This window comes from Formica exsecta, unplaced genomic scaffold, assembly GCF_003651465.1.
Source record: "Formica exsecta isolate Colony F162 unplaced genomic scaffold, ASM365146v1 scaffold201, whole genome shotgun sequence".
NCBI lineage: Eukaryota > Metazoa > Arthropoda > Insecta > Hymenoptera > Formicidae > Formica > Formica exsecta.
In genome coordinates, this window is record NW_021849308.1 from 1166413 (window position 1) to 1182523 (window position 16111).

At 29.5% G+C, this 16111-nt stretch overlaps 1 protein-coding gene across 4 annotated transcripts in view; it reads right to left on the minus strand.

Moving 5' to 3' along the window:
• LOC115234626 (GTP-binding protein Di-Ras2) overlaps positions 1-16111 on the minus strand; it is a 93906-nt gene that overhangs the window by 74227 nt on the left and 3568 nt on the right. Inside the window, exon 1 of one of the 4 annotated variants that reach the window (XM_029805829.1) lies at positions 237-349. The exons of the other annotated variants lie outside the window; for them this stretch is intronic. Coding sequence (XP_029661689.1) covers positions 237-306 — 70 coding nt within the window. The 5' untranslated portion in view covers positions 307-349. Of the gene's footprint in view, positions 1-236; positions 350-16111 lie in introns of those variants that run through there. 4 annotated transcript variants of the gene reach the window in all.

The following is a 16111-nucleotide window of genomic DNA, read 5'->3' on the forward strand; positions in this document are numbered from 1 at the left end:
AATAATAATATAAAATAATAATAATATTATAATAATTTGTATATAACCTTTCTGGGCTATAACAACACATTGTATTATATTGTAACAGTTTATGATATACATATAACAAACTATCACGTTATTACGATTAATAACAATTGACTTATTTTATAACTGAACAACTTTTGTTTGAAACATGTTTTTAACACTAAATGTGAGAAAATTATCATATACATCATCAATCTTCGTATTATTACTTTTCACTGATGTTGCAACGTTAAAGATGCAAAGTAAAAGATAGATGTATGCAGATGTACTCCAAATCATATCACAAAATTGTTTTATTATGACTGATGAACAACCGAAAAAAAAAATCATAGAAGATGTAACAACACTCATATAAATTTTTGAGATCCGCTCTCTTCAACACTTCACTTACGACTACATAATGATGCTTACAGAAAAATACATAAAAAAACTTTTATAATATGTCATCGAGAGATAAGAGTTAATAATAATCAAATGAACGCGTTTGTACAGATGACAATTTGTTTTAATGGCTTGTTTTATTTTTCTACATGTGGAAATTAATCTAACAAATGAGAGTTCGTAAAAGAATTCTTGTTATCTTTATAAGCAATGTACATATTTATTGATAACATAATGAGATACGAGTTAAGATATGTTTTAATTACACATGTTTACTTCGCAATCAATCACTTGAATGTTTTTTCAAAAGCTTTTGTGGAAAAGTTATTTTGGGAACAAGTATTGTTTTATAGTTATTGTAACAGTTTACAATATATAACAAACTATTACATTATTACGATTAATGACACAGTTGACTTATTTCATAGAACAACATTTCATCGCGTACGAACAATTTCTGTCTAAAACATTTTTTTAACGCTAATTGTGAGAGAATCATTTATATTATATTTTAAATACTTCACTTTGTATAAAAAATATAATAGCTTTTTTTACTTCAATATGTATGAATCTTAATTTATCGCACAATGTTCATCGTTTAGGGCCATGAAAGAGGATATCTCTAGAAAAAACTTTTTCGAGAAAACTCGAACATACACTTCTCAACGAGATTTATTCGATTCGTCAAATAAAATCTATTAATGAATGCAATCCGTTATTTCCCTATGGCAAATCGCGAAAACGTTAGCACAATCTCTAATCACGTTTGCTCGCTAGTAAAGTGAGATCGTTACATCGCGGCAAGGAAACCTCATTTGTCACATGGGAGATTTTCTCCAATCCCTCTAACCATTTTTTTCAAGCATGACCGATCACAATCCACCGAAAGTTATTGGAGCTAGCCGTTCCAATAGATTATGTATTCTTTTCTTCAAAGTTAGATATATTACGCTGTAATTTAGAACAAAACTTGCCTTCTTTCTTTACCTTCTTTACAAAGAAAACACAGGCATGTGTAAGTGGACATTCTTGTTATCCAATTACAAAAGGTAATCTGAATAATATTGTCTATACAGATTGGTCGTTAAATTTGACATTTGATTTGACTATTCAAACCGTCGTCATTTATCAAGAGGTGAAATGAGACCTAATCGGCGACAATCTTTTATCACTGTTAATACTGTTAAGTACCACACTCTCACAGATTGTTAAAGTAAACATATTGCAATTATGACTGACAAATGTCATTCAAATAGCATCATGTAATAAAAAAGCGTGATAGTATGATAAATCTCGTATATAAACGACATATTGATTCACTCGTAGCACGCGTTAAGGTAAAAATAAAAGCATGGAAAAATAAACATAGATATCAATATCAATAATATAATATGCAAATTCAATATTCAATATATTATATGCATATTGGATACCCAAAGATAAATGCTATTTAAAATAATGCCCAAATTATTGATTTTATGAAATAATGATAAAATCAATTTATCACCGTTATTATTCATTTTGTATGCTAATCATTCGATTAGTGGATTAACAACGTCATACGATATCAAGAGCTTTATTTATTGTGTAACTTATACGATATTTCAAACAGCGAAAGTATTATATATGTCGCATTTCATATAAATTCCGATAATCGCTCGTGCGTACTTTACGCAATGACATTGTTTGCTTATGTAACGTTTATGTTATTTTACACCATTACATTTCAAGCTCTCCAAAATGTTTAAAACAAAATAAAATAAAATCTTATCTTTTTTTGTTATTTAAAAAAATGTGATATAGCGTTGCATGTTTTGTTGCACGTTTCATGTAAAAAGATTTCTTTCAAAATATTTCTAATCAGTATATATTATGTCATAAAGAACCACAAATTTTGAAGAATTTAACAAAAATACGTAAAAGACACAGCTCAATTAATCCGTTAACTGCATAAATGTATTACACAATAGCACTAAATTTATCGCAAAAGCATTGAATCATTTAAATTATCATTAGTGAAATAATTTATTGCAATCTATTGAGAAACAGCATATATATAATATTTGATAATATACTATGTAAAATGATACAAGAAAATGGAATTTATTGCATTTGTAAATTATTTGTGAAATTGTTTCGTCTTTACTTCAAAATAATAGAAATTCTTCTCCATTCGTTATCGAGATATTAAGTACCATTTCTGCAACAAGTTCGAGGCACGGGTGATTTCGGGATCATTAGCCGGATTGAAATTTCGAAATTCGGGTTGCGAGCAGGAAATCTCACCGATTTCTTTATTTGCACTTTCAAAATTTCTTCGCGCGATCGCATTTTTGCAATTACTTCGATCGCGTTTTCGCAATTACTTCGATCGTATTTTCGTAACGGATTAGCCTTTGTTGGTGGATCGCTGTTTCAGCGCTTCGCACGGTCAACGCTCGTGAAGTTATGTGCCTCGATTTAGAATTATTATATGAAATAGAAGGTGTGTATTAAAAATAATAATTAATAATAATAATATAAAATAATAATAATATTATAATAATTTGTATATAACCTTTCTGGGCTATAACAACACATTGTATTATATTGTAACAGTTTATGATATACATATAACAAACTATCACGTTATTACGATTAATAACAATTGACTTATTTTATAACTGAACAACTTTTGTTTGAAACATGTTTTTAACACTAAATGTGAGAAAATTATCATATACATCATCAATCTTCGTATTATTACTTTTCACTGATGTTGCAACGTTAAAGATGCAAAGTAAAAGATAGATGTATGCAGATGTACTCCAAATCATATCACAAAATTATATAATTTATAATTTATAATATATTCATAAAAAATTATTTCAGAGTAAAACTAATTGCATAATATATAAAGCAATAATAATAAAATAGTGTTTGTTATTGAACATTGAAATGTCTTTTCATAAATTTTCACAATAAATCGTCATATAAAGTTGATAAAATTTGTTATATTAAAGAAGTTTAAATTAATGAAAAATATTATATAACCGGTAAAAGTTAAAGTTTAAAAGAAAGAAATATAACAAGAGCATAAAATGGAATAAAAATCTATATGGGAGTAATTAAGTTTTTTTGACGTGCCTGTAACATACAACGAAGAAAAATTGGCACATGCTCCAATGCAATTCGCAACATGTGCAATACATGTTCAATGAGGTGCCATGCTTTTAGTTTGTAACTTTACACTTTAACATATTGATTTAAAGACGCAGTGATAGAATAAAATATCACCATGTGTTAATTGAGACCAATGTCGAGCAATGCAATGACAAAGATATTTTGCGAGCAATAGGTACGCTAGAGAATTGCGAATATGCCAGCGTACTAATAATTTTATTTTAATATTTCTACATTTTGAAATAATAAAGATCCCCGATTTAATGCGAATTATATCGCATTGTTCGCACTCATACTAACTATCTGTGTTTTTTATCTTTAAAGCGTAACTTTTCGAGAATTTTATTGGGCTGATAATCGAATGAGGTGAGTTGCTGCGTCTAAGTAATTAACTTCTTAATACGAGCTATCGTATTAACTTTCCGAGAATATCCAATAAAAGCGCACAGGTCAAACATTTCCTCTGCGAGATAGTCTCTAAAACTTACAATTAGCTAATGCAATTTCAAATAATTCTATACTTTGGAGATGCGAGAAAAGCATTACTATAAACTTAATCTTATGTAGTTACGGTTTGTCAATAAAAATACGTCACGAAGAGTTGGCAATATGAGTTAAAGTAACTCTATTTATAGTGTTATAACTTTAAGATATCAGCAGTTGCGCTCATGAAATAAAACTGATTATACAGAAATGTGATAGAGAGAATGAAAATTGTTGCTTTTTCTCAGAATTATTTTCATGAGTTTTACACTTTGAAAATAATCTTCATGTCATAAATCAATAAATATTTCCAGTTTTAGAATAGATAGGCTTAGATGTCAATAAATGTTCTATTACATATTTTAGATATACCGGGCAACGTAAAAAAAAAAGCTTCAAAATAATAGAAATTCTTCTCCATTCGTTATCGAGATATTAAGTACCATTTCTGCAACAAGTTCGAATTTAATTATTAAATTATAATATATCGAAAATTAAAAAGGGAAAAATGGAGACAGAGAGAGAAAATTATTCTCATACTTCTGTATGCGGCCCGGGATGAATGCGATCGTTTCCCTCGCAGTAGTCAGTGCAGAAATGCAAAACAATTTGCGCATTTGATGGTCGAATGCTTTGTCTCGTTCTTCACGTTCCTCGGTATACCATTCGAACGCTTTAAAGTGGCTACACCCTAATGCAGAAGAATGCATCATGTGGAATCGCGCGATAAGCTTCAGCAGTACATCCTGCTTTATGCCACGTGATTTCACAGTATTACAGTAAGTGTTAAATATGACCATCTGGATTTTCAGATTTAGCGCAATATATTTGCGCGCGATCTCTATTGCATAGACTAATGTAAAATTTTGCATCGATATTTTACGTAAAATATATATCAACGTTATTATATTAAAAGTTTCTATTAAATTTAACAATATTTTGTGCTATATCTAGTATGTGAGGTATTGAAAAAATATGAGAGATAGAAGAAATATAAAGAAATGCGAAAAAACAAAACGGAAAGTTCTAAATAGAAGTTGACAGCAACTTGGATTACGAAGTACGTCTCATGACGAATAGCAACTAGAATAGGTGCCAGTATTGGCATAAATATTGAAGGCGCCCACTTCCCTGGTGTCATACCCACAACTATCCGTGTAAGAAAAGTTGATAAAATGTGCGACATCAGGATTTATTTGGTAATCCTTGTACATACCAAAGTAAATGATGACGCCCGTAATATCAAAACTTGCATTTATTATAATAGTATAAGAATCTAATCTTCATTATATGATTTTAAGAATAAATTCGTCCTTTCGATAATAAATAGTTTAGTTTAAGATAATATCTTCATCTAAATACAAATCTGGAATAAAAAGCTCGAAGAAAAATTAATTTATATAAAAAAGTAATAGATGAGAAAAAAATTAGCAGCTGAATGAATTTCAAAGTGAAATGAAAAGATCCTGAAAACTTGTATAACCAGAGGAAAAAGTGTATGCAATTTTCAATGCTTCCCTAATATAACTGAAGAAGCTGACTAATCGCGAAAATATGTCATCCCGAAAACAATTTTATGAAACGATTGTAAGAAAATAACTGAAACAATAATCTCAGAAATGGTAAAAATACTGAACAAAAAAAAAGTAAAGTGATAGGTCGTCAAATCGCGAGTGAATCAAATATTGCCGTATGTTTGGAAAAATGCTCTGCATAGAAAAAAAGATATAAAAAAATGCCCAAGGGAAATTTTCTATCTTTATCTGTTACTCTTCTGTCTTTAGTATAGAATTTTCAAGCAAAGAGAGAGTGCACTTTGCTTAGAAATTTCAGAATGCGCAGTTAAATGATAAAAAAAATATCGTTTACATAATAGGGTTCTCGAGCTTAAGAAAAATCTTAATACATAAACATCTGCAAAGACTGTTAAAAAATGTTTAATGAATGTTTGAAGAATATTAAAAAGAATATTTATAGCTTAACTTTTTTTTTATATTGATGTAAAAAAAAGAGAGAGAGAGAGAGAGAGAGAGAGAGAGAGAGAGAGAGAGAGCTTAAAAATGTATTGTCTATACAATCCTAGACAAAAATTACTTCAATTTAAAATTGATAAAATTCTATGCTTTTGTAGATTAAGATATGCACCATATGTGCTCGTATTGTGTAAAGGACTTATAAATAAAAAATGCCAGTTAATATGATTTTGATACAATTAAATGTGACCAGAAACAAATATATTTGCATATTTTGCAAATTTTATGACCGTCAACAAAAAATTTTTGAATGCGAATTTGCAACCAATTGTAAGAAACGAAAAAACATTGCGTATATTAGTAATATTTAATGTCATTTTCGAAATTTTGCATTACTTTTTGCATTAATAACTCGATAACGAGTTAATAAATTGATATCAACTATTTTTTAGAAACGTTGCTCAGTATTTTATTTACTTGCAAACAAATAATATTGGCAATGGTACTTCCTTATAATTTCATTTATATAAGTGGAAATATGCTGCTACTCCATAAAAACTTATGCAAAATTAAAAGTTGAATAACTCGTGAACCGGTTAGGGAATCGTCTTCAGGTTTTACACGCGTGTTCAGATAATAAATAGAAACAATCTATTAAATTTTCAGGGTATTATCAATATTAGAATGTTAGCGCCAGTATCCTTAAATTATCTGGAAAGGCTATGAAATAAAGCTCTATTTACGAGTAATAATAGCGAGATGATAGTGAGATACAATATAGCACATTGATCCACTCGATAGATGCATTTAATGCGGCGTTTGTTAGAGTTGCAGAGTATTGTCCGATTCAGCCGCCGGCTTCCTTCTTTTTCTCGGTGTTTTTGCCAACCGCATTATCGACGTTTCCATTTTTATCGAGAAAAATCTCAGCAATTATCGAGCGGATTCGAGGAAGTCGGTGGTAGCCATTAATCATCTGTACTTGGCGATTTTTTTTTGCGCGAATACCGATTTAATAAGCTTTTAGCATGCAACAGATCGTTTAAAGCAACTAGCTGCTGCTTTAATAAGATAATAATATAAAAAATGCACGATGTAAATGCAATCTCCTTGGATTCATGTTGTTTTTGTTATCTTGTAATTATTAGCAAAAAATCATAAAGGAAAAATTGTGCTTTTAAAATAACTAGAATATGTATGTTATATGAGAATTATTAATCCATTCGTCAATTTTTCTTACTTTTTGTCTTATTTCGTATTTTATATTTTATGATGCGTTTTCAATATTTCTCGTTACTATATTATATTACGATATATCTCGTTTCGATATCATCATTGTTATGCCAAAAACAAATATGCAATTTTGTAATTTTGAGTTATTGCAATTTAAAAATTTAATTTACTTTAAAAAATCAGTTTCTTGTTTTATTCTTGTAATTATTTTCGTGAATTGATACCTCTCAAGTCTGACGTGATTTACTATTATTATCGCATTTGCGTCTCTGGCATAGAATCTTTGTTCAAAATTGGGTAAGAAAATGACATTAGAAAAATTGCAGAATTTGTAATTTTGGCATAAGAGCGATGATATTTATCGCATCTTACGCAAGATAATGTTCTAAAGAAATCCTAAAAAAAAAAAAAATAGCAAAAAATGCTATTTTCTTTAAAACTTGGAATTATGTAAATCAGAGAGTTTCTTATATTTATATGTTTTTTCTCGATAATATTCCTAGTTCCGTGAAGTTTCTTTTCCGTCTGTTTTTTAAAATCAAGAGCCGATGATGTTACAAAAGAATACTTTATAATGCGAAATTTACGGGTACAGAATTATCGGACGACATGTGCTGTTCTTTGTTATCATTTCTATTGCAAGTTTTGCTTTTTTTAGCAAGTTTTGCTTTTTTTGTGCAGACCGACATTGTCTGCCGGCATTCTCATGATCCGATTACAAGCGGTAATCTCAAAAAGATTGCCTACAGACTAACCATTAAATAGACATCTCGTTTTCATGGCTATTCAAGCTCGTCTCGATTTTGTTAAGAGACGGAATAAAACGTAACCGCGATAATCTTTCATCGCTTACCGCGCATAACGTTATTGAAGCAAAAGGTATCAAAATTACGGCGTTATATTAAATTATATCGTTGTTCAAATCTAACGTCGCCAAATCTGTATAATAAAAATCCATTGTGCAATAATAGAATTAACTCTAGTAAACGAATAACATGTATATCGATGAAATTGCAGCGATGTAAGGAATGAGCATGGAATCTAAATAATAATGTCACATTATATATAAAAAAAAATTCAATATGGACAATATTGATGACAATATAAATATAAAATACTTCATATTCTAAATAAAAAAAATGATGCAAGAAGTTTTAATATCGGCGTGCGATATTCGTGTCAATTCGAGTGTTGTGGCATAAATTTGTACAAAATAATATCACCTCGATTTTTGATTACATTGTTCTGACTGAAAGTGGATGCGTGCAAAAAAGTATCATGTAATTTTAGATATTCATCAATTAATCTCTTCACATACGCGCGATGTATTAAATTTTAATTTAAAAGTCTTTTTTTATCGAGTTTGGTATAACATCGCGAGCAATCAAATAATCCAGTGGAAGTCAATCGAGAATAAATCGATTGGGTATGTCTCGATTGTTCGTCGTTGAATTCTTTGATGGTAAACGAAGATGCATATCGGACAATTCACGCGCGAATTCGTTATTAAGTCAAAATGAACAACGCAGCAGAACGTACATGCGGCGAGTGTTTAATTAAAAGCGTTTGAACGTGTATGGCGTTTTTGTTACGAAGAAACATTTTTGTTTCAATAAGGCCTTTCATTCAGCCTAGTGAAGCGGATAAAAAACTTTTCTATCGATTTGTTTCTCGCATTGACAACGAAATGAACGAAATTGGACGAAATCGGACGAAAGCGGACGAAAACGGACAAAATCTTTGAATATTTATAAAAAAGATCTATATCTAGAAAATATATTCAAATATAACTGAAAAAATTGAAATGAAACATATATATACTTACATATACTTATAAACATATATATACTCTTCAACAAAAAAAAAAAAAAGAATACATGTATATTTCAAATAAATTATTAAATTTGGCATAGTTTTTAAAATATGTTATATTTATATAAAGAAAGAAAGAATAATAAAATATTTAGTAAATATTTTTTGAAAGTATTACAAATAAATTTCTTTCGATAATACACACGCATTAGCATTTTTTATCACCTTGTTAAAAGTATTAAATAAATAATTATATATATAAATAAAATAATAAAATAGTTATATATAAATAAATGTTAAATAAATAATATAATAAAAGAATTAAAGAGCAACAAAAAATAATTTATATTGACCAGGAAATTAAAGGAAACAAAAATTGAAAGATTTTGCTTTCCAAATCTGTTTTAGACATCACTACTCATGCAATAGCGGTGATAACAGGTTTCTATCTACGAAAGGGAGGTTTGTCCACCCTCCCGAGAGAGTCCGTTTTTTCGCAGCCGGCGCTTTTTCTCATCCTCTTTTTCATCCACCAGGGCAACCGTTGAATAATTTTCGCATCTAGAGCCGCCGCACGTGCTCTCGATCCATCTCGAAACAATTACAAAGAGCCAGCATCACATCCTTTAGAATGATATGAAAAAGAGCTAGCAACGCTGTACTTCAGATTGCAAACATGCAATGAATTCTTTAAACATAGGGGTGACCTGAATTGAAGTAAAGCGATTTCGGAAAAACATGCGTTAGTAGTTTGAATTTTATAGTAATATATACAGTATATAATATAGTAACATAAAAACATTATTTATCTTCAACAAAATGTAATAAAATAAATTTTAGAAAATATTTAAATACTATCTTTCTTTAATGTAAACTTTATTATGCTTTTCATTATATTTATGTTATATAAAAATTTTTCAGTTTAAGTAGGATTTTAAGTTAATTAAAATCATTATATTTGCGCGTAGTGTCACTATTTTCAAATTTACTGATTTTTTTATTGAATTAAATAAATACTATACACGTCATTAAGTATATATTATATAAATTTAAATAATTAATTAATTTAAATAATGAAGAACACACAAAATGTATACGAAAAACCGCGAATGAATGTCCATCGAACGTTAATATCACTTTGTTACTTCTTCAAAAAATTTTGTTAAAGCAAAAGGATTTGCGAAATACTAAAACAAATGGGTGAATTATGAATAAGAGGATTTGTTTTACACGTTATGTTCTTTTATGAGAATTCTCAAGCGGTTTTATCGGTTAGTTCCAGTTAGCCTGAAAAGTTCTGCGTATGCGACCGCGATCGCCTGTGCTCAGGAATTTCAATATACCTCGATAGAGTCGAATAACTGGTGCGAAAACATTTTCATATTCGAATTGCGCTTACGTAGATTCTCGCTCTGTCGCTCGCGGCGAATGAAAACTACTGTTTCTACCTCTATGATATTTGCGCTTTAGGCGATGTGCGTAACTTTAATTAGCAATTTTCACGGTTAAGCATTTACCCGCGAGTTGTTATTGTGTGTATTAACTGTATTGCTCTTAATTGTATCCTGCATTATGGAAACATTATAAAGCAGTCGTTGTTAGTATCAGTAAATAAAGAATATTAAACTTCCTAAGAATTTTTACGCTCGCGTGTAACGCAAATTCGTAATTATTATACAGAGATTATATATCTCTCTGTTTTTTATTATTTTAAAAGTGAAAAATGCTCTCTATTGCACACAAGAAATAACAGCATAAAATGAGAATTTTTTAAATGTATATAGTGTAAAATGACGCCATAGAAATTGTGACACGTGCATATGCTTTCTTGGTAAAATCTACATTTTTCTAAAGCGCTGAATTATTTTTTAAAAATTATTTTTTTATGAGGTTTGCTCGTATTAATAACTGATTAAAAACACGTTTATCTTCAATAAATTTTTGTTTTTGCGGACATTTGGAAATTCGACAAAGTTTATTACTCTTGTCAAAAAATTTCATTAATTGTTTATAGCAAATGTGAGTTTATCGAAAAATATAAATAACTCGAATTAAGACCTTTAAAATAAAATTTTATTCTATACTTTTTGTTGTGGTTAATAAAAAAAATTTAGTTATTTAAATGTAAAAGCTTTATGATCAAAATACATTAATTCAATGAATGCTCAATAAAGTCGTTCACATGATACACGTTAAAATTGCATAGATACGAATATGGACGGACCATTTAGATCTTTGTTAATTGATAAATTTGACTTGGAAAAGAGAAATGGTTGATACTCGGGTTTTCATCTCTAATTGAACTTTTCCACTCAGCTAACGCATTCGTTATTTTAACTTTTCACGATACATACTATTTATAGAACTTTACGTTTTAACATGTTAAGAGAATATGATAAAAATTTGAAAGGTCGGAAACGTATTCCGCAAAAAATTAAAGTCATATGTTTCTTATAATATATTCCATATTTGTAATGTGTATTTAAAAAATTATTTTGCATAATAAGAGACAAAATCACGTGTTCAACATTTATATCGTGTCATATTTATTACAAAACAAATTTAAACTTTTTAACAAAAATTTTAACTTTTTCTGGTAAAAAGTTTAAAAAAATAATGTAAGATTGCAATGTGCTAAAATGACAGTTTATTTCTTGATGGCCTTGACCCTCAAAATTGATTGTTTGTTCTATAAATTCTTTCTTTTGTTTTCATCCTTCGCTTGTTACGACACTCTCGTTTATTGCGAAGGGATGAAAGTCCGTAATGAGCAGCGACAGTCTCAGACAATTTGTTGAATTTTTTTACTGGCCTATTTTTTTGAACGCTATATTATATATGCTAAAGTGGATGTACGTAAATTATAAGAATATTAAAATATTAGTTTTCTAAAAGGTAGTTTGGAAAATTATGTATTCGTAATTATATTTAAAAATCATAAAGAAATAATTCTTTTGTCTTAATCATCTAAAAGCAATAAAATGAATTTTTAATAAATCGCTTTTTAATATGATAAAAATTTATTATACTTATTGCTTTTGTATTCAGTTATATTCTTGGATCATAAAAAAATAAGCATTGAAAAATTTATCTCTGATTTTATAGCTGAAAAATTATATTAAAAAGCCTTAAATTTCTCTTTCTCTCTCTTTCTTTTTCTCAAAACTAGAGAAATCTCGTTGTGGTAGGAGTAAAAAAATAAAATTCAAGGCAAGCGTTAAGATGTAAGTGGTAGAAGAAAAAAAATAGATCCAATGTAGAAACTAATTTAATCTTTGCGATCATAGTCGGTATATTTGCATCATGATGGCAAAAATATTTGGGGTTACAAAGGATTAAAAGAGCTTCAAATTATTAATATTACATCATATACAATATATATGTATAAATTAATATCAAAGCTAAATTAAAAATTAAATTTTCATATTCTTTTCTTTTGTTCTTTGCTTTATGCGCAACAATATCAAGTTTATTCTATATAGAAACTTATGCATAAAATGCGAAATTTTCTTCCCGCATTAAGAAATATCATTTCCATAATTATCAATCAAGAATAGAGAAATGACTGATTATCATATTCTTTATATTTTGTCATTATAATATAAAATGCAATATATATTGTAGTCGGAATTTCAAGGAAAAAACGTATAATCAAGCTCAAACTTTTTTTATTTCGAAAATTATCTCAATAGGATGCGATTTGTACTTATTAGATTGGGAAATGTCTGTCGGTTATAGGCCATCTTTTCATTTTAAAGAAAAAGTCGGCTTTCCTTGAGCAAGAGACTAAGGGAAAATTACTGAACGAATCCCATAAAGGAACTTTAACCGACAAAAAAGACAGTAAGAAGGCTTCCCTTAGTTAAACTCAGTTTGTAACTTTAGAATACTATTGGCAGAATACCGTTTCGCGATCCTTATGATATTTTTAGGAATAATTATTTTGATGAATATTTTCGTAACCACAAACTGTATAAAATAGTAATCTTCGCGCCACAATAGATTGATTAAAAAATATAGAGAAATTAAATGGAAATTTCTTTTAGAAGAATTAAATGGAATATTCTTTATGTACATCAGACAAATTTGCATCTCTTTTCATAGCTTTTAATCGTGTAGTTTTCTTTATTTTATATATCAATCATAAAAAATAATTAATAAAACTACTACACATTATCTTTTTCTTGAAGTATAAGTTAAAATATCGTGTAACATTTTCTAAGATTCGTATAATTTCAATAGGGAATCGGACTAAGTGAGAGTTAGGCGCGGTAAATGAAGCGCAAATTCTTTCTTTTTAGTTTGTCTTTATTAATAGTTCAGTTTCGTACATTTTGTTCTCGGATTTGGATTATCATCAGCAAATGTTACAATATTATATAAACTTAATATTTGGATCATTCGGATATAAATTGTAAACACTCATGATGATATGTTAATCTAGATTAAGGATCGCATACGTCTATCTCGAATTCAGTGAACCGTGTGCAATTATGCGATGTTAGTCTAAATTAATCTTATTTGATCTAATTTTAATCTCTCTCTCTCTCTCTCTCTCTCTCTCTCTCTTTCTAAATTGAGTGTTTATAACCGAATGATTCGAATATTAAGTTTTATATAATATTGTAATAGTTGCTGATAATGGTCTAAATTAGAGACCGAAACGTACGAAATTGAACTATTAATAAAGACAAACTAAAAAGAAATAATTTGCGCTTCATTTACCGCACTTGGCTCTCAGTTAGCCCGATCTCCTACTATTAATGTTACACATCAGAGCCATCAATTCGTTTTGAATCTTTATTTAATTATTAAAGATAAAACTTCTTATCTCTTTTTATTCTATACACAAAAATTGTGTAAGTTTTCGCTCTGAAATTTAAACGGATTATTCAGTATATATTTCACTGAATTATAGAAATCTTTAATCGGAAATTGGATTCCAAGTTAATTTACTTTGCGATATGTATACGACGGTAGTTCAAAGATATCTTCGTGATTGACTTTACGTTCCGAACTTTCGCACCTGGACGTCGACGTTACGTCGATATGTCATGTCAGAACAATTTAACTCAATGTCGTTCTAGAATCGACAAGCAAGTTACTATGCAATAGATTTACTAGTCGAAGATTATGTTTTAACAAATGTCGTATTATTTATATACGTGTTTTATGTATTCTGTACTCTAAATTTTCATTATAGCATCGTAATTTAATTGTCACAGACGCAGGGCAGGGGGAAAGCATGTTGAGGTGTCGCCAAAACAGCATCAAGCTTCAAAGCTTTCATTTAATTTATCGCAAATTGCGAAGAATCCCGAGAAGGTTTTTGTTACAAAGATCACTGGATACGTTGCCTATGCTCGAAAGAATTGAAAAAAAAAAACAAGTAAAAGACTAAAGAGGAATGTCTATTGTTTCGCGAACGATTGCGCACGATTGTGACCTTTCAATCCTTTGAAAAACGATATCCAACAGCAAATTTATAGCGATATTTAAATACCATGAAATCTCTTGCGACTTTTTATTGATGACAAAGGATCATAGTCGCGCGACATAATTTCATTTCGAAAATCAATTCTCTTAGAGTGTGAGTTTGTCAAAAGGACACGCAAGACACAACACATACATGATAATCGATAATTTTTTTTTTTTTTGTGTACATATAATATATTCAAATAATTAAAATCATATAAGATAAAATTGCTTTAAATGTGTCAGATACTTTTTAAAATGCACGATAGTATTATACATCGAACGATAGTACATGTTAAGAGAATTTTCTCCGAGAGAAATCTACAATCGACTTTACAAAGGTCACAGTTACGTGCCCGGCAGACTTCCTTTCATTATGAGACGAAACTTTCCTTAGAGATAATTCCGCAAAGTCAACTGTCTATAGGTCAAAGTGTCTATAACTCTCCCCCACTGTTGCAAGAGAAGGTTATTATTACAACTATTTGCACAATAAGCTACAAGACATATCACCATTTATTATCATGAATATTAATCTTTAATTTAGTGCTTTGTTTTTTACCAACAGGAAAGAATTCAGATTTCTCTCTCTCTTTCTCTATCAGTTTAATTATTTGATAAAACTTTTCTCTATATTCAATGTAAAATAAATTTAAAATTATTATTAAAATTAAACCCATGCGATATTAAATGATTTATAAGATCTCTTGTCATTTAATTATCTCCCGGGAACTTAATCCGCAATTATTGTCCATCACTTATAATAAGCTCGGGATTATTATAGTACAAGTACTTATTAGCTAAGAATTATTAGTATCTTGACATTTCAATAGAGGGAAATCAGATTTAAAATATTAAAGAATCAATAAAATTATAATATTTTAAAGAAGAAAGACAATAGACAAAGAAAATAATATAAACCTGACTGATAACTTTCTCTTTTCATGTGTATATGTGTGTGTGCTTCCTTCCCTACGAAATAAAAAAAATATTTGAATTGTAACATCCGATCGGCTGGCAGAAGATAAAGTAAACAAAATTTATTTTCCTTTTATTCTTTTTCTTATTGACATTATCATCAGAATATCAAGTTCGCTAAAAAAAAATAAATCTCCGAGGAGTAGCGATACGTCAATGGAGTGGCGATTCCCTCAAGAGGACGAGAAGCGGAGAGAAGCACACAAGCGAGCATGTACAAGATGCGCTGCAATAAAGCGAAAGGTGAAATCGCTCTTGGAAGTCGATTACTCGCTTCCTGCCTCGGAAAGAGAAGAAAGTGGGCGGCGTTCGCGGGGTTCGCCCCTTTAATCCGATTAAATACGTCATTCTTGCTCTACGCTCTTCTATACATAACAGGTTAGTATGAGGAAAACGCGAAGCTAGCGTTATCGATCTCGGATCGGTCTGCTTGTTCCACTTTGCAACGGCTGAGTTACGTCTCTCTTCTGAACCACGATCGAAGAACCGTCGCCGGCAATAATCGCCTCCACCACGATATGCAACAATGTCAATGACCGAGATAGAAAAAAAAAAAAGCGAGAATAGGCGATCATCATTTTACGTGG